Genomic DNA, 21,127 nt, shown 5'->3' with positions numbered 1-21,127 from the left:
TCCTGATGCTGAATGCTAAAACTGCACCATATCTTCCTAAAGTCCTTGACTTTGGATATCACTGCCACTATTGCCTCATACCAAGATTTAAAGGACAGGGAGCTCTCCAAACCTAAGAAGGAGCTTCAAATTCTAGGGAGGTCAGTTACAAGGGGAAAAAAATGTCTAGAAGAATTATAAACAAGCAACTCATAGAAGAAGAAAACTTAAAGGCCAATAAAGATATGAAAAAAATGTCCACCATCACCTAATAAACAAAGAAATGAAAATAGAATAACCTACCACTGACTTTCACTTCTGCCCATGAGGGATTTAGTGTTGCAAAATTTATTCATAACCAGAAAATAGGACAAAATACATGTGATGACAATTTTTAGATGTTGTACAACAGACTGTGATCTCTGAAAGAGGGAAAACAAATGATGTGAGCCTTATGATTACCCCAGATTAAGGCCTCAAGGAGTTTCCAGGCTAGACATCAGGGAAAGGAACCTTGAGAGTCTGATCTTTCTTTCACTGAGTTGAGAAGAAAGACGTCAAACTTCAGATCAGGGCAGGCAGAATTTGTAGGGCAGAATATCAGAGAGAAGGGAGCTAGCTGTACAGAACAAGAGAAGTCTGAATATTGGCAAAGAAATCCTCTCATGTCCTTTACAGAATCTGGATCTGCTTTTATGTAGAGGACAAACCCTGACACCCAGGAAGAGTCGCTGGAAAGCAGCAAGCCAGACAATTCCTAGAGATTAGTAAGGGCTAGGAACAGTGTATGTTCTCACAGCCAGAATAAGAACTTGCAAAACATGGGAGCACTGGAGAGAGTGCACAAAAAAGATACCTCCTAGTAGTAAAACTAAGTTATCCTCAGAATAAAAGCTACTCTGGACCACCTACAAAAAGTTAAACAGCAAGCCTCAAAAAGGATCAAGTTACCCAAACTGCAAGTAACATAACTGCAAGGCAGAAAATACTTAACTTTTTTATAGGAATACCAAAAAAAAAAAATTCAGAACCCCAAATTGCATAATTCACAATGTCCATCATCTTGTCAACAGTTAACAGGCAAGTAAAGAAACAGGAAAATATGGCCCATAACCAGATAAGTCAATTAACAGAAATACACTTAGAAATAACAGATGATGAAATTTGTAAACAAGAACCTTTAACAAGCTATTATAACTTTTATAAAGGTGTTCAAGGAAGTAAAGAAAACATCATGTAATGAGAAGAGAAATGTAAAGTGTAAAAATGAGATCCAAATGGAACTTCTAGAAATGAAATGAAGAATATATGAACCGAATGGAATTAATAGCAGATAAGCAGAGAAGAAAAGATAAGTGTATGCCGACAGATAGCAATAGAAACTATCCAAAAATGAAGCATGGGGGCCAGTGTGGGGAGGAGACTGAACAGAGATTCAGCAAACTTTAAAAGAAAAAAAAGGGGAAAGAGATACCATGTTAACACTAGTAAAAGAAAGTTGGAATGGCTAGATTATTATAAAAATAGACTTCAGAACAAAGAATGTTACCAGGGATAAAGAGGGACATAACATAATGATAAAGAAGTTAATTCATTAGAAATATAACAATTCAAAATATGTATATAACTAATAGCAAAACTTAAAATTACATGAAGTAAATACCAACAGAATTGAAAGGAGAAAGACACATATCCACAAAATTCTCTTTCAGCAACTGACATAACAAATAGAAAAAAATATTAGTAAAGACATGGAAGACTTGAAACACCCTATAATTCACATTGTCCTAATTTAAAAGAATAGACACTTCACCCTAAAACAACAGAATACCCATTCAAGCACACATGGAACATTCTCAAAGATCACACACTGGGTCATAAAACAATTTTTAATAAATTTCTAAGCTATTAAATAATACAGAGTTTATCATATAAATTATAAAATATATCATGTAAATATCCTCAAATCACAATGAAATTAGAAACCAGTAATAATAAGATATATGGTAAATCTCCAAATATTTGGACACTAAACAACAAATTTCTATTTAACCAATGAGTCAAAGAAGAAATCACAGGAAATCTAGAAAATATCTTAAACTTCATGAAGGTGAATAAAACAGCACATTGAAATTTTAAAGAGGGAGCAAAAGTAATGTTTTTGTAAATGTACAGCACTGGATACTTCTATGAAAAAAATAGAAAGGCCTAAAATCCATGATCTAAACTTCCACCTTAAGAAGTTAGAAACAGAAGAAAAAATTAAATTCAAAGAAGCAGAAAAATGGATATGTTGGTAAGAGCATATGTTGGTAAGAAATCAATTAAATAAGGAGAAAAAGAAAATGGAACCAACATCTGGTTCATTGAAAAGATCTATAAAATTGGTAAGTATCTTGACAGATGAAGAAACAAACTAGCAATCTCAGGAATGAAAGGAAAGACCTTGTAATACTTTCAATAGAAATTTAAAGGATATTAAAGAAATATTATGAATAACTTTAAGTTAGTAAGTTTGACAACTTAGATGAAATGAACAAATAATTTGAAAGCCACAATCTAGTATAGCTCACCCAAAAAGAAACACATAATCTGAATAGCCCTATAGCTCGTAAAGAAACTGAATTCATAATTTAAAACTCTCCCACAAAGAAAACACCAGGCCCAAAGAGTTTCACTGTCAAATCCAAAACATTCATGGAAAAAATACCAATTCTACACCAACTTTCAAAAAAATTGAAAAGAAGGAAACACTTCTCACCTTATTTTATGAGGTAAACACTACTGTATTAGTTTGTTAGGGCCGTCATAAAAAAATATCACAGACTGGGTGGCTTAAACAATAGAAATTTATTTTCTCACAGTCCTGGAGGTTGGAAGTCCAAAATCAAGGTTCCAGCAGGTTTGGTTTCTTCCGAGGCATCTCTCCTTGGCATGTAGATGGCCTCCCTCCTGTTGCGTCTGCTTTGATCCCAGTTCTGTCACTTGGTGTGATCTAGGCCAAGTTCCCTACGCTCTCTATGCCTCAGTTTCCTTATCTACAGAATAGAAATACTAACAGTACCTATGTCACAAGGATGTCACAATGATTAAACAAGATATACATGAAGTGCTCAGCACAGCACTTGACGCAGGGTCAGCATTTAGTAAGTTGGTTACTACTATTCGAGTTTCCAGAATTAATTTTCTTCATTTACATTTTTCAAGAAATATTTATTCCATTAAACCATGTGATTATTTTTCAATTTATTAAAAAAAAAATATCCAGAGCCTAGAAACAATGATACTACATCAGCAACAAACATGCCCCGTGCCCATATCTTGGTTCCTAAATGCTATTATCCAATAAGAGAAAACTAAGTTCTTAGGAGAAATGGCTGCATCTAGGGCTGGGACAGGAGGAAATGCAAGATAAGCCTGGAGTATCTTGTAATGCAATAAAGTGCTCAAAAAACAAAAGGATGGGTCTTTTGACAGACTCCAGGAGTCAACCTGAAAGAGCTCCCAAGGACCTGGACTAGAACAATTTGAACAAAGTAAATAACATAACAACTAGATTATAATATAAAGTACAAAATACATATACTGAGTCCATACTGATATAAACAAATGACTGAATAAATAAATAAGTAGGGGAGTAGAAACAAATCTTCTTTATAGGGCAATCCCAAATAATGTACATATATAACTCCCTTGTCTAGGAAGCAGAGCTACCTCCCTTCCCCACCTATGAGAGCAACCTTGTTGTTTTGACCTCTTGAATGTTACTCTCCTTTTCTAATGCCACAACCACTGTCCAATTTGTCACCATGTGTCTTAATTACTGCCACAGCCTCTTAACAAGCCTGCTATTTTCACTCTTACTATCCATCCAATACATCCTCAACACTGAAGCCAGAGAAATAACAGATAATAGAAACAGACAGATAGGAGTTCTAGATACTGGCATTAACAAATAGAGACTTTAAATGTTCTATGTTTAAGGCATAAAAGACGAATGAAAATCTAGGAAAGAAACTGAAGAAAGACTTCTATGGTTTGAAAGGAACACAATAGAAAGACTAATACTGAAACTAAGACATCAGTGGTGAATTTAACAGCAGATTGCATACAGCTAAACAAATATTAGTTAACTGAAAAAAAAGTCAGAAGAAATATTTCAATAAAAATACAAAAAAAAAAAAAGACAATCTAGAGCCCGGGAGAAGATTTTTGACTTACATACTAAAGATAAGATTAGCTATAATAAAAAAAAAAAAAAGATTAGCTATAATATATAAAACCTACAAACTAAAAAAAAAAAAAAGGCAACCCAGGATAGAGAGCCCAGAGATAAACCCATGCACCTATGGTCACCTAATCTATGACAAAGGAGGCAAGAATATACAATGGAGAAAAGACAGCCTCTTCAATAAGTGGTGCTGGGAAAACTGGACAGCTACATGTAAAAGAATGAAATTAGAGCACTCCCTAACACCATACACAAAAATAAACTCAAAATGGATTAAAGACCTAAATGTAGGACCAGACACTCTAAAACTCTTAGAGGAAAACATAGGAAGAACACTCTTTGACATAAATCATAGCAAGATCTTTTTGACTCACCTCCTTGCGTAATGAAAATAAAAACAAAAATAAACAAATGGGACCTAATTAAACTTAAAAGCTTTTGCACAGCAAAGGAAACCATAAAAAAGACAAAACGACAGCCCTCAGAATGGGAGAAAATATTTGCAGACGAAGCAACTGACAAGGGATTAATCTCCAAAATATACAAACAGCTCATGCAGCTCAATATCAAAATAACAAACAAACCAGTCAAAAAATGGGCAGAAGATCTAAATAGACATTTCTCCAAAGAAGACATACAGATGGCCAAGAGGCACATGAAAAGATGCTCAACATCACTAATCATTAGAGAAATGCATATCAAAACTACAATGAGGTTATCACCTCACACTGGTCAGAAAGGCCATCATCAAAAATCTACAAACAATAAATGCTGGAAAGGGTGTAAAAAAAAGGGAACCCTCTTACACTGTTGGGGGGGAATGTAAATTGACACAGCCACTATGGAGAACAGTAGGGAGGTTCCTTAAAAAACTAAAAATAGAACTACCATATGACCCAGCAATCCCACTACTGGGCATATACCCTGAGAAAACCATAATTCAAAAAGACACATGTACCCCAATGTTCACTGCAGCACTATCTACAATAGCCAGGTCATGGAAACAACCTAAATGTTCACTGACAGATGAATGCATAAAGAAGATGTGGTACATATATACAATGGAATATTACTCATCCATAAAAAGGAATGAAATTGGGTCATTTGTAGAGATGTGAATGAACCTAGAGTCTGTCATACAGAGTGAAGTAAGTTAGAAAGAGAAAAACAAATATTGTATATTAATGCATATATGTGGAATCTAGAAAAATAGTACAGATGAACCTATTTCCAGGGCAGGAATAGAGACATAGATGTAGAGAACGGATGTGCAGACACATGGGGGGAAGGGAGGGTGGGATGACTTGGGAGATTAGGTTTGGCATTAATATAATACCATGTGTAAAATAGATAGCTAGTGGTAACCTGCAGTATAGCACAGGAAGCTCAGCTCCGTGCTCTTAATGACCTAGATGGGCGGGGTGGGGGGGATGCAAGGGAGGTCCAAGAGGGAGGGGATATATGTATACATATGGCTGATTCACTTCGTTGTACAGCAGGAACTAACACAACATTGTAAAGCAATTATACTCCAATAAAAAATATAAATTAAAAAAAAACTCAATAGCAAAAAAAAAAAAGCAAACAACCTAGTAGAAAAAAAAAGCAGAAGATATGAACAGAAAATTCCTATGAAATGGAAATAACCAATAAACAAAAAAGATGACAACCTTGCTAGCATTCAGGAAAATGTACATTAAAACAGTATGATATCACTTTGACTCATCAGTTGGGAAAAATTATTAAAATGGATAAAATTCACTGCTGATGAGGGTTAAGGGAAATAGATTAAAGGGAATGTAAATTGAAATAGTATCAACTTCCTTTAAATGTGCATTAATTTTAACGAGAAATTCCTCATCTAGATTTCTCATACAGAAATACTCACACATGTAAAAACTGATCAAAGAACAAGGATATTTCTTTTAGTACCATTTGTGGCCATAAAAATTGGGGGAAAAAATGTCCTTCAATTATAGGACAGTTGGTAAGTTAAGATGCATCCATAAAATGGAATTCTAAGCAGCTTCCCAAAAAGTCTCCTCTCTTTGCAACCAATTCATCTCTGACTGTATTCACCACTGAGTCCTGTTGTGGATTTTCAGAGACTATCCTAAATTCCCCTAATTTCAATCCCACTGCCCTTTCAAAGGCTTTCAAACTTGATGAAGCTCTACAGTGTCAAAACAGTTTGGGAGGTACAGCACAATTAGTTATAAATAATAACTAAAGTAAAGAACTATTACCTAAGGAGACAAAAGACCTGTATGCAGAAAATTATAAAACACTGATGAAAGAAATTAAAGATGATACAAATAGATGGAGAGATATACCATGTTCTTGGATTGGAAGAATCAACATTGTGAAAATGACTATACTACCCAGAGCAATCTACAGATTCAATGCAATCCCTATCAAACTACCAATGGCATTTTTCACAGAATTAGAACAAAAAATTTCACAATTTGTATGGAAACACAAAAGACCCCGAATAGCCAAAACAATCTTGAGAAAGAAAAACGGAGCTGGAGGAATCGGACTCCCGGACTTCAGACTATACTACAAAGCTACAGTAATCAAGACAGTACAGTACTGGCACAAAAACAGAACTATAGGTCAATGGAACAGTATAGAAAACCGAGATAAACCCACGCACATATGGTCACCTTATCTTTGATAAAGGAGGCAAGAATATACAATGGAGAAAAGACAGCCTCTTCAATAAGTGGTGCTGGGAAAACTGGACAGCTACATGTAAAAGAATGAAATTAGAACACTCCCTAACAAAAATAAACTCAAAATGGATTAAAGACCTAAATGTAAGGCCAGACACTATCAAACTCTTAGAGGAAAACATAGGCAGAACACTCTATGACATAAATCACAGCAAGTTCCTTTTTGACCCATCTCCTAGAGAAATAGAAATAAAAACACAAATAAACAAATGGGACCTAATGAAACTTAAAAGCTTTTGCACAGCAAAGGAAACCATAAACAAGACGAAAAGACAACCCTCAGAATGGGAGAAAATATTTGCAAACAAAGCAACTGACAAAGGATTAATCTCCAAAATATACAAGCAGCTCATGCAGCTCAATATTAAAAAAACAAACAACCCAATCCAAAAATGGGCAGAAGACCTAAATAGACATTTCTCCGAAGAAGATATACAGATTGCCAACAAACACATGAAAGAATGCTCAACATCATTAATCATTAGAAAAATGCAAATCAAAACTACAATGAGATATCATCTCACACCAGTCAGAATGGTCATCATCAAAAAATCTACAAACAATAAATGCTGGAGAGGGTGTGGAGAAAAGGGAACCCACTTGCACTGTTGGTGGGAATGTAAATTGACACAGCCACTATGGAGAACAGTATGGAGGTTCCTTAAAAAACTAAAAACAGAACTACCATATGACCCAGCAATCCCACTACTGGGCATATACCCTAAGAAAGCCATAATTCAAAAAGAGTCATGTACCACAATGTTCATTGCAGCTCTATTTACAATAGCCAGGACATAGAAGCAACCTAAGTGTCCATCAACAGATGAATGGATAAAGAAGATGTGGCACATATATACAATGGAATATTACTCAGCCATAAAAAGAAACGAAATTGAGTTATTTTTAGTAAGGTGGATGGACCTAGAGTCTGTCATACAGAGTGAAGTAAGTCAGAAAGAGAAAAACAAATACCATATGCTAACACATATTTATGGAATCTAAAAAAAAAAAAATGGTCATGAAGAACCTAGGGGCAAGACGGCAATAAAGATGCAGACCTACTAGAGAATGGACTTGAGGATACGGGGAGGGGGAAGGGTAAGCTGGGACAAAGTGAGAGAGTGGCATGGACACATATACACTACCAAACGTAAAATAGAGAGCTAGCGGGAAGCAGCCGCATAGCACAGGGAGATCAGCTCGGTGCTTTGTGACCACCTAGAGGGGTGGGATAGGGAGGGTGGGAGGGAAGGAGACACAAGAGGGAAGAGATATGGGGATATATGTATATGTGTAACTGATTCACTTTGTTATAAAGCAGAAACTAACACACCAATGTAAAGCAGTTATACTCCAATAAAGATGTTTAAAAAAAAAAAGAAGAACTAAAGTTGCGGGTCATATATGTGAAAGTTATATCAGAAGTAAAGTTAATAATTTAATAATATCATTTTGTTAAGATGTCTGTCTGACAGAAAAGGTTATAGTTTCAATACCCTGTAGAACATTAATCAATTTTATTTCTAATTCAGCAAACTTATTTCAAAATTCCCTTCCTAGTGGATCAAACATACCCTGTTCTCAAAAATGCTCTTTCAACCAGCTTTTATCCTCTCACTATTCCTTGATTATTTAATGAGTTGAATAAATTATTTGAGACAGGTTCTTCCTATATTTATTTGTATGGGTTTTCCTCTAATATAAGGTAGCTAAATGAACTGACACTTAAGTGCAGAGTGATTTTTTTCAAGCATATATGATTTTAACCTTTAGGAAAAAAGGATTGTGTCTACTTGGCTACGATGCTTTTGTGAATTCTGTCAAATTTTGAGCTTTCAAATTTTGATTTGAATAAATGAAGAGCCCTCAAGTTTACCAGACCTTGTATATACTTTTTAAGTAACCTACCTTCTCTAAAGGAATGCAGGGCTCTGTTAAGATTTTTTTTTTAACTAAAACAAAAACCTTCTAGATTTCTGACCCACTTTTTTAGCCTATGCCAGACAGCTTCCTGTCTACTAATTTAAAGAATAAAATGGTATTTATTGTCATAATGGCATCTTACTGTCTAGTTAGATTTTACATTAAATAGTCTAGCAATCCCTCAAGAAGATTCCCTTATATAATTCTATTCAATGTTGCATAGGTTTGTGTTAGATGATCATGATTTCATCATTGAATATCACAGGCCATTAACATGTTAAGGCAGAGTCTCACTCTGTAATCCTTGTTCTGGCTTCCTCACTCTGGAGCACTACAGAGTGGGTCCTCCCGCCATAGCTCCTGGCATCTTTGCACACTGGTGTAATACCTACTGTTAGGTTCTCTTCTCCAGGGTAAACATCTTTAGCTCCTTATATCACTCCTTTAGATTTTTTACTTATTCTACATTGAAAATAAACGTGAAGACACTTACTTCATGTCTGAGAAACCCTTTATTCTAGCTTCCAGTGAGATAATTTGATAAACTGACAATTTGATGCTAATTTCACTCTAGAGCACATTCTTTTATATGTAACTTGCTTTATTCTCCACCACTAGAAGCTTTTAGGATCTTTTCCATGTTTGGAGGTTTCACAATAATGTGCCTTGGTGTGCTCTTTTTTCTTTCATTTTGCTGGGTAATGGAACTTACTCTCAATCTGGAAACTCATCTTAGTCTAGGAGTTTTTCTTTAATAATTAGCTCCTCAGTCTCCACTTTTTTTCTGAATTCCTGTTAGTTAAATGCAGGCTCTTAGATTCATGCTCTAACTTTACCTTTTTTCTATTTTCTATCTCTTTATCTTTTTCTTTTATTTTCTGAAAGATATATCCAACTTTATCTTCCTCTCTTGAATTTTTTCATTTCTGCTTACACTTCTCTATTTCCAACCTAGAATACAGTGCCCAGGCCAGAACATGCAGTAGAAAAATGTCCATGGAATAATGAATTTTGTTAGCAATTGTCATTGTGTGATCAATCTTATTATATGTTTCTCTAGCAATAAGAGTATTTTTCCAAGGTTTGGACAAATGCAAGATGCTAGGCAACAGGGAAAGCTTTTCCGTTATGGTAGTAGGGGATGTGCCCTTCCATCATGGATTCTAGATTAGTAGACTAGAATAAACAAGGTATTTTCTCAAAATCATGATAATCACTTGGCCAGAAGAGTCCAAATCAGAATCAAATAAGGAAAGTAACAGGTCAAAACTGGAGAAGGGGTGCTAAGCATCAGTTCAAGGAATGAAATATGAAGTGGAAAGCTAGGAGACGAGAAGTCATATAAGACATAGAAGGCCATAAATTAATGGGGTCCATGAAAAATGAAAAGGCAACAGAGAGCCATTTTTATGTGTGCTCATGTGTGGCTTAGGGGCAGATATGAGAGTTTAAAAGCACCAGGCTGCATAGAACACCCCCTTCTCCCTTCCTACTCATTCCTAGATACCTTAACCTTGGGATAAGGCAAGGGGTGTCCCTTTTTTGTCCAGTCTGAGATCCTGCCCCTAAGAAAGCTTGTTTGACCTCACGTTCCTATGAACTCCTATGGTGTCCAGACTTTCTCCTTGGCTCGGCACTGGAGCAAGCCCTGGTGGAGGCTATTTGTGGAGCACATCCTGAAAGTCCTGGCAGCATGGTAAGGCCCCATGGACTGGGTATAGTCATAAAGGGATGGTAAGGACCAGTGAAAGAGAGAGAGAACATGAAAAGATGAAGTAGTGGTAGTAGAAAGGTAGCAACCTTTATAACTTCAGTGACTCAGGAAGAGTTCAGAATGCAGTCTTCAATGTTCTTGAAGGGTCAGGTGATAGAGATTATATGGGAGTTGAGTGAGTCTAGGTTGACTATGGGATGCTTTCTACTGGTGAGCAATGTTATGTCAATTGAGGCCTACTAGCAGCCCCTCATGTGGTATCCTATAAACCCTTCTTGTGAATTGAAATTCCTTGACCAATGGCCAGAGTCAGGATGGCTCTAGATACACTACAGAACTAAGAGTTAAGGACATAATTACCATGAAAGATGTGTGGACTGATTTAACTACCTGTTGTTCATTAACCCTGCCTCTGGGAGCTAGGTAACCTGTCATTTTACCCATATTAAAGGCACAGTACCAACAGTACTTCCCAGTGACTCCTTTAAATACCCCACTTGGCTTATTGATAGATGGACATGAACTTATAAGGTCTTAAAAATGACAAGTTACAAATGTGGCCCTCTCTCAGACACATGAGTGGGAAGGTTAGAAAAAAATTATCTCAAGAAAAAGTAGGGTTGACTGGAAAAACTAAAGATGAACCAGCACAAAGAACCTAGTGGTCTGTTTTGGCATAGATATTTACTATAATGAGAACTGTGTTCTCCTCCAGGATACTCAGGAATTGACAGCGAGCAGCATAAACCCTGGGCTAGCTAGCTCAGGTCCTACATGGTACCACATAATTCAGATTTTGGACCTGACGCAGTACGATAACCAGAAATTTCAGGTCACTGTGGTTAAGTTTTAAAGGTGCCTGAAACATGAAGAAGGCCAAGGAGCTTCACACAGATTTTGCCAATGGGACATCTAAGTGACTAGTATACTAGTTCAACTAGTAAATGAATCTCCTGCGTACTCCACAATTTTTCAGAATTATAAAAGGATGATTTCTAATTTCAGCATGCATTGCTAGGCTCAAGCAACTATTTGACCTTGCAATAGGGTTCCAAGGGAGGCTTTAGGGCCACCAGGTGTTCCAAGCAAAGAATTCCCGGGGGTTTGGTGGTTTGAGTCATTCTAATCTTAGGGTGACCAGGAAGAAGAATGCTTACTCCATTAGGATAAGGAGAGCTTCCTCTTGATCCAGGGCTGCTCTAGACTACTCTAGTTAGAGGCTGGTTTAACCTATCTTGCTCTTAGTGAAACTCAGTCAGTTCTTAAAGATCACTTCATTCTTTCCTAAGGGCTTGAAGGTCACTTCATTCTTTCTATTACAAACATCTGTTTGGTAACAGAAATTTACCGTAAGTCAAAACTGCTAATCTGTCAATTGTTGAAGGACAGCATATTGCAGAAACTACAGGTTAGTACCTCCTCTGTTCTCTGTTTCCTGTCAACGCTAAGAGCAGCTCTGAGATCATGTTCAAACCAACAAACACTTATTAAACATCTACAATACACAAAGTACTGAGCTTGCTTAAGGAAAGAGGAAAAAGACTCAATCTCCATCCTCAAGGAGTTTGCAGTTCAATAAGAAAATATAAAAATGAATGAGGCAATAAAACATACACTCCAATAAGGATATAAATAAAGGCGTATGGGAGCCAAGAAAAGAGAATACAAATTCCAGCTGGAATTCCATAAAAACTATAAATTTCAATAAGGGATAATAAGTGATTTGGGGACTGTGTCTGTGACTAAAGATTTTGATCCATTTAAAGGAACTTGGTAGGCAGAGCACTCTGACATAAATCGCAGCAAGACCCTTTTCGATGCACCTCCTAGAGTAATGAAAATAAAAACAAAAATAAACAAATGGGACCTAATTAAACTTAAAAGCTTTTGCACAGCAAAGGGAATTATAAACAAAACAAAAAGTCCTCAGAATGGGAGAAAATATATGGAAATGAAGCAACCAACAAGGGATTAATCTACAAAGCTCAATATCAAAAAAACAAACAACCCAATCAAAAAATGGGCAGAAGATCTAAATAGACATTTCTCCAAAGACATAGAGATGGCTAAAAAGCACATGAGAAGATGCTCAACATCACTAATTATTAGAGAAATGCAAATCAAAACTACAATGCAGTATCACCTTACACCAGTCAGAATGGCCATCACCAAAAAAATCTATAAACAACAAATGCTGGAGAGGGTGTGGAAAAAAGGGAGCCCTCCTACACTGTTGGTGGGAATGTAAACTGGTACAACCACTATGGAGAACAGTATGGAGGTTCCTTAAAAAACTAAAAATAGAGCTACCATATGATCCAGCAATCCCACTCCTGGGCATATATCTGGAGAAAACCATAATTTGAAAAGATACATGCACCCCAATGTTCACTGCAGCACTATTTACAATAGCCAGGACATGGGAGCAACCTAAATGTCCATCAACAGAGGAATGGACAAAGAAGATGTGGTACATATATACTATGGAACACTACTCAGCCATACAAAGAACAAAATAATGCCACTTGCAGCAACATGGATGGACCTAGAGATTGTCATACGGAGTGAAGTAAGTCAGACAGGGAAAGACAAATATCATATGATATCGCTTATATATGGAATCTTAAAAAAAGGTACAAATGAACTTATCTACAAAGCAGAAGTAGAGTTACAGATGTAGAAAACAAACTTATGGTTACCAGGGGGTAAGGGGTAGGGGGAGGGATAAACTGGAAGATTGGGATTGACATATACACACTACTATATATAAAATAGATTACTAATAAGGACCTACCGTATAGCATAGGTAACTCTACTCAATACTCTGTAATGACCTATATGGGAAAAGAATCTAAAAAAGAGTGGATATATGTATATGCATAACTGATTCACTTTGCTGTACACCTGAAACTACACAACATTGTAAATCAACTATGCTCCAATAAAAATTTAAAAAATAATAATAATAAAGTAACTTGATTCTTGCTCTGTCTGTCTTATTGTGGACTTTAAATCCATCTATATGATTAACTTTTCAATTTTGCAAAGCATTCTCTTTCCTTGAGAAAAGAGATAATTTGCTAGGTGGCAATAAAGAATAAAACTATAAATTACTACAATATAATGTAGTACTTTTTGAATACAGAAAAATATATTCATGAAAAGTTCTGACAACAAAATATGAGAATTGCTAATTTTATTTTAATTTCTTTTACGGAAGCCCACCCAGTTTGGCCACTTGCATATTAATTTGCAAATGTCTTAAGAAAATTAATGCCTCAACTATTTTTTGTATGCTTTTATTGTCCTTTTCACAGAAGCTAAAACAAAGGCATGGAGTGCTTAGGATGTAACAGAAAGAAGCCGAGTCAAAATTATATTTTAAAAGACTCACATAAAATTTAAATTTCATCAGATTCTTGAATAGAAGATCAGAAGATAATTGATAGAACTGTTAATGCACAGTTAGCTCAAAATGGAAAAAGTATCAAGCAGATTTTTTTTTTTAAGTCAGGTTACACAAAAGGAAATAAATAATCCTGGACAGTAATCACAGCAATGTAAATTAAAGGAAGCTCAAGGCATCATTTCATAAAAAGTAAATTAACAAATTAACCACATTTCTTTTTGCTGTGGTAACACCAAATGTGGTGAGGTTACAGTATAACTGATATATTGCTGGTAACGTGCTTAACCTTTTCTAAAAATAATATCGCAATAGGTAGTAAAAGTGATACAAAATTAAGATTCATTAGCTCAAGGATCCCAATCTGGAGAATTTATCCTGAAGAAAGAATTCAACCAAAGAATAAAATCTATAAATATTAACATGTCAATAATAATATCTATAATTGAAGGAAAAAATAACTGGAAACAACATATGTGTTACGGATAAGTAATATCATGATGAGAAAGAAAGCTGCCTCCAGGCTTTTCGGAGTGTAAACAGGACCAGAAGTACTTCTGAAATCAGACCTGCAAGGCTAGAGCAGCAGCCTGGCAGGGAATGCCCTATGTAGACCCCCGGCTTAAGCCCCTAGGGGAAGGGAACAACACTGATTACAGGGAGGCAGGGTAGAAGAGGAACCAAGAGCTGAGCTGTACATGGAAGAGAAAAGACATAAAAGAAATGTTGAGAACTGATGGCAAGCTACCAATGAGTGAGGCACGACAATGACACCATGAGTCAGCTGGGAGACAGTTAACATCTAATTGAAACACTGCATTAGTATTATATACCAAAATCCTCCTTTTTTGTGCGTTTATGTACTTTCCTAAGTACATAAGAATTTCTGCAATAAATATATACTATATCTACAATCAGAAATAAGCATTATTTGATCAGAGTAAAATAAAACTTATATAGGAGTCTAATCCTTGCTATTCTAAGCATGGTGGCTTGTTAGAGATGCAGAGTCTTGGGCCCCACCACAGACCCAGTGAATCAGAACGCGCGGGTTAACAAATGCACAGGTGGTTCATGCGTACTTACCGTCTGAGAAGCACTGCTCTGGCTCCTCCTGCTGCCCATGTCCACCACGGTGCACAATGCATAAGAACCTACCAGACTCTGCTGTAGTGTTCCCCGATGAAGACATGTTGTCCCCATTCCCGGATGAGATGGGTAAAAGGTTTCTGCAGGTACTGAGCCTTGTGTTCTCAGAGTCAGACAGAAGGTCGAATTAGTATCCTGGGTCCAGCACACAATTGTTGTTCACCTGGTCAAACATACAATGTAAAGGAATTTTAGACAACTCGAGTTCTCACAGTTTTGACATATTACTACTCATTTATTTAGTCACTGTAACTCAGCGAGTTAATTCTTTTAATGCCAAACTTATTCTGAATTAGGTGCTGGAGATTCGATATTGGAGGATAAGAATTAACTTCAGAGCCTATCTTCAAGGAGGTCATGTTCAATCTATAAAATGTCCTCACACAGGATAAACATTTTTTTCTCTTCTAATCTTTGCCATAATAGGCCTGTAAGATGATGTTACATTGCTCCCATTGGTTGAAATCTAGAGGTTTTTTTGGTCTGGTGACTCTTTCAATTAGTTTACCTGCAAATGAAATAAGATTACTATAATCTTAATCTAAAAGTTAATTTTTGGAAACATATTTTAAAACTTTGATATAGTATGTTAAGAAAGATTATTTAAAACATGGAGGTAAAGCAAAAACACAGGTGGCATATCCTTTCAATGTTATATGAGGATGATGTTTAAAAGGCCCTCCCAAGGATTATTTAATTATATAAAGAAATTGTACTTTGTACAACTCATTGTTTACTGTTGATTAAAAGTCCTAGACTTAGTAAAATTACATGTTAACCTACAGATTTTCAGCCAGTTGGGAAACAAATAATTTCTGAGAGAAAAGATGGTACCAAAGATTATAATTTATTGCCCTGTCACACATTAACCAGGCTTTTAAAATCTAACCTAGCATTCTTACTCTAACCTTCGTTCAAAATACATATAAAAGCCTAGATCCTCAAAATGTTCTCTGAACTACCTTGGCCACCTTCCTGGTTGCTTCATTAATAAATAAATTGAATAAAATCCTTAACATGGTTTCATTTCAAATTTTAATGAGTCACATTTTTAATTTTTGAAAATTCTACTTTGACAAAGGGGAAAAAATCTCTTTTTACAAGGACAGCAGTGGCCTTGTGACTGGTACTGAGGTAATGGACTTAAGTGATAGGCCTCCTCTGGAAATAACACTGAAACGTCAAAGACCTCATTGTTAAATAAAAACCACCAAGAATGATATCCAAGCTTCTACCTCGCAAATACATGATTGAAAATATTTTAAATGATACAATCTTTTTAAAAAATTTTTTATTGAAGTATAGTTGATTTACAATGTTGTGTTAGTTTCCAGTATGCAGCGAAGTGGTTCAATTATATATACATGCACACGCACACACACACACACACATTCTTTTCCATTACGGTTTATTACAGGATATTGAATATAGTTCCCTGTGCTATACAATAGGATCTTGTTGTTTATCTATTTTATATATAGTAGTTTGTATCTGCTAAACCCAAACTCCTAATTTATCCCTCTCCCACCCCCTTTCCCCTTTCGTAACCATAAATTTGTTTTCTATGTCTGCGAGTCTGTTTCTGTTTTGTAAATAAGTTCATTTGTATCATATTTTAGATTCCACATATAAGGGATATCATATGATATTTCTCTTTCCCTGACTTACTTCACTTAGTGTGATAATCTCTAGGTCCATCCATGTTGCTGCAAATGGCATTACATCATTTTTTATGGCTGAATAGTATTCCATTATTTATATATACCACATCTTCTTTATCCATTCATCTGTCAATGGACATTTCGGTTGCTTGTGTGTCTTGGCTATTGTAAATAATGCTGCAATGGACACTGGGGTGCATGTATCTTTTCAAATTAGAATTTTCTCCAGATATATGGCCAGGAGTGGGATTGCTGGATCATATGGCAATTCTATTTTTAGTTTTTTAAGCAACCTCTGTACTGTTTTCCATAGTGGCTACACCAATTTACATTTCCACCAACAGTGTATGAGGGTTCCCTTTTCTCCACACCCTTTCCAGCATTTGTTATTCGTAGACTTTTAAATGATGGCCATTCTGATCGGCCTGTGGTGATACCTCAATGTGGTTTTGATTTGCATTTCTCTAATAATTAGTGATGTTCAGCATTTCTTCATGTGCCTATTGGCCATCTGTATGTCTTCCTTGGAGAAATGTCTATTTAGGTCTTCTGCCCATTAAACGATACAATCTTAAAGACAGTTAAAATGAATTTCCTTCAGAAATGTCAGATAGTTTTAAGATGCTCCTTGATAACTGGAGATACTCTTACTATTTAAATACCAGTGTTTAAATATGCTATCCACTGCATTCCACCAAATAAACATGTGAATGGCAACCAAACATCTTATCCTCTTTATATAAATGCACATACGCACAATACACACACAAATTAGTAAGATCTCTCTTGCACAGAGATGAGTTGACTGAAATCCATATCAATCTATACCAACGGTCACCAATTTCAAATCTTCCATAAGAGTCAGCAGTACTTCCAGAACAATCAGCTTTGATCAGAAACACATGCCCATTTCTGGTGTCTGTTAGTGCAGTGAGTTTGAGATAACCCTATAGAAACACAAGAACCAAACTGGATGAATTTCTCTTCTCTTATATTTGACATAGTATATCATAGAAGAAATAAACAAAATAATATCAATATTAAGCTGATTAACATTTATTTCAGTTTTTGAGTTACAACCACTGTAGTAAATCAGTAATAGTGTAAGACTGTAGAATTCACCATCAACAAATGTGTACTGATGCCTAGGCAGTCTATAAAGTCTACAAAAGTAAATTATACAATAAAAACAGAATCTTCACTTTCTTTTAAAGCAAAATAAAACTTTTCAGGAAATATAGTTGAAAGCTTCTACTGTATTACCCACTTCCCCCCATGTTTTGGCTAAGTAAGCCCATTCTGTGCTTCTACTATATTTCTGTTTATAATGATTTCTTGGACACATCTCCCCAGGTTGAACCATGAGCATTTGAGGGCAGGAACTGTAACTTTTTAATTTTTGTATCTTCAGTGACTAGATATTTTACACACTCAAGAAGTGTTTGATGGATTAACTAATTAGTTAATTCTGTGAAAAACGTGTATGCATCACCAGGCAATCTGCATAACCATTTCAAGAACACAGAAGTCAGACCCCTAAAATAAAGATTTCCCTCCAACTCCTGGAGAAGGTGCTATAGTGTAGAAAATCAGGGAATTAACCCTGAGAAGAGGGAAGCCTAAAAGAAATTACTTGGTTTTGAATACAGCACTGAAGATAGAGGAGAAAAGCTCCAACATGACACAAAGTGGTCTCACGTGATCATAAGAGGGGGAAAACACATGTATTTAGTTTGCCCAGCCAACAAAAGCAGGACATTTTTCTTCAGGAGTTACAGTGACATAGAAGAGCCAATGAATACTATATGTATTCTCAAATTTTCAGCTGGGGTACTATTTTCAGTCTATCTTAAACTCTCTCAAAACTAAAGCACATGCTAGCAAAGACCATTTCTTCATATCGACTTTGTTAGATGCAAGATGCACCTTGCCCTGGCAATTCTGACCTCCTGGGCTGAGCCTACTTCCAATTCTTTTTTTTTTTTACGGCAGGAGAATGAGTTTATTCAACAAGTATTTATTGAGCCCTTACTATGTGCCAGGCACTATTTTAGGTGCTGGGAATACATTCCATTGATTAAAAACATACAAAAATCCCTGTCTTCATTGTGCTTACACTCTAGAGAAAGGATACCAGACAATGAACATAACAAATAAGTAAATTACACAGTAAGTTAGGAGGTGATGAATACTACAGAAAAAAAACAGAGCAGTCATGAGAATGAAGACAAGTCTTATCTGGAAATTTTCCAAAACCAGACACACATAAAAATATGCTTCTTTCTTGGAAAGTCTATGTATGTGTCAGTGACCAAAGAAAGTATTTCTGGCCCCTTAATGTTCATGGGATTTTCAAGCAAGAAATTACAGGGATTTTTAAAATATGAAAATGGAATTGAAAACTAAGAAAAGTAACTTGCATAAAACAGGAGCTCAATACAGAGTTCTTGAGGCAGCGGAATCTGTGCTTACTGTAGGAGCAGAGCTTCCCACGGTTCTAGCAAATTCCATGATTCTGGCCACACTGCTAACCACAGTGAATCTGAAGAGTCAAATCTGTTGAAAAGAGGTTACTAGGGTCAGAAAATGTGGAAGAACTCAAGCAGCTTTTCAGGATTTTTTGTTTTATTTCTATTTCCTTTTTAAAATATAGTGCCCTAGTTTTCGTGATTTTCTTATTTTGTTAAAGAAGGGTGAGCTCAATAGAAAGAAAAACTGAAAAATAGCAATGCCCACATTTCCGACTCAATCTCCAATCTCAAATTGTTCAAGATGCACACGTTTATTGTATATCAGTAGTCCCAGGTCTTTCGACACCATTATCAGAGGTTGTTGGCTCTAAACTACCAGGAAGATTCTTTTCTCCTTTGATTTAAATTCAAATTTCATTTCAATAAAGCAACCAGAACATTAATGAATTAGGTTCTCTAAGTCAGAAGTGAAAATAGAAAATAAATGGTGTTGTCATCTTTGATGAGAAAGTCATATTTTCAGCAAAATGGGGCAGAGGCAGAAAGTCCAGTTTGCAGGACCAGGAAAAAGGAGTGTCCACCCACAGGATACTTAGAGATTGATGACTATGACAGCAGCCCTTTCTAGAGGTAATAATGTCATTAGTTGTGATAATCCTCCAGAAACCCCAACAGCCCTGGATTAAGAACATCTGGAAATTGTTCAGATGACACAGATTTCTGTTTCCTGATGTTAAGGCTTCAGTGATGCCTCTCTGTGGCATCTGTCACCGTCTAACTTCTTTGCAAACCTCCTCCCTTCAAATCAGGAAGTGTACATAAAGTGCAAGTAAGATTCAGTCCCTCGCCCGTGCTTCCAGGTTCTTGCTTTGATACCCAGGATTACCAAATCTGACAATTAAACCGCTGGCCAGCTAGGTCATCTACAGGTATTTCTGGAGTTAGCAAATGAGTTCACCTGGCAAAGAGAGTGTCTGAAGGTAGATGCAGTCTTGGCAAGAAAACACACAGTACTGTACACAAGACAGGGATGTGAATGATGCAAGCAGCAGGGGGGTTCTCATCACCAAGTCACTAAAGAAGAGGCCTTCTTTGGATCTCAACTCTTAAAGTGAATTCAGGAACTGTTACTAAAATGAATGAGGCCAGCGTATTTCAGATCAGGGTCAGTCCTCAGTGAGGGCAGGTTCAGTTTTCCTAGTTAAATTCCTGAATTTCTTTTTGGCTTCTGCCCTTGCTTCAGCATCAAAGTACCAAACAGTCATATGGTGTATCTGATTGCATAGGAAGGCTGGACTTCATGTGGGTTCCTGTGGTCTGACCCGAAGAACAACAGTCTGTCAAAAATGGGCTCCACGTACGCTATGAACGATTTCTCTTCTGGAAATATCCGCAGGACCCCACCACCACGTAGCTGGGCATCCCAGTTCTTGTTCAGATAGTAGATGCAGGGGATACAGCAGCCATCACTGCTGGGGTTGTCCACATGTCGCACATAACCTGCTCCATTTCCTGGGTAGCAAGCCACCATCTCCATCTGCGGGTCAAGGACACTGCATGCTCCCGGATGGACCGCGGAAAGAGCCAAAGTGCTTTGGTAATTTTTCTTCTCTCTGTAAACCAGAAGTCATCTCCTCTCACCTCTGAGCTGCCACGTGGAGGCCCCAGACACCCACCTCCCAGGAACGTAACTGTTCCCAATTCCTTTAAAAGTTCTATCTCGACCCACTCTCGGAGATACTGGCCTGGAGAGAAGAGAATGAAAGAAACCCCAAATGCTCAATATTGAGTAATCTTGCTCCCCTTCCTGAAGTCACCTCAGGGATAATAGTTCCTTCCTGTAAAGTCTGTATTTCCT

At 36.5% G+C, this 21,127-nt stretch overlaps 1 protein-coding gene and 1 pseudogene across 1 annotated transcript in view; both read right to left on the bottom strand.

The window, feature by feature from the left end:
- The window catches only part of PTPN20 (protein tyrosine phosphatase non-receptor type 20), a 69,348-nt gene extending 54,157 nt beyond the window's left edge, over positions 1 to 15,191 (bottom strand). The window contains 1 exon segment of the mRNA XM_059899628.1: positions 15,075 to 15,191. Coding sequence (XP_059755611.1) covers positions 15,075 to 15,191 — 117 coding nt within the window.
- A 5,135-nt stretch (positions 15,192 to 20,326) lies between these two features.
- On the bottom strand, positions 20,327 to 20,800 carry LOC132350824 (prolyl hydroxylase EGLN3-like; annotated as a pseudogene).
- Between the last annotated feature and the right edge of the window lie 327 nt (positions 20,801 to 21,127).

This window comes from Balaenoptera ricei, chromosome 16 (assembly GCF_028023285.1).
Source record: "Balaenoptera ricei isolate mBalRic1 chromosome 16, mBalRic1.hap2, whole genome shotgun sequence".
Lineage (NCBI taxonomy): Eukaryota > Metazoa > Chordata > Mammalia > Artiodactyla > Balaenopteridae > Balaenoptera > Balaenoptera ricei.
The sequence above is the reverse complement of the archived record's forward strand: the minus strand, read 5'-3'. Positions and strand labels throughout refer to the sequence as shown.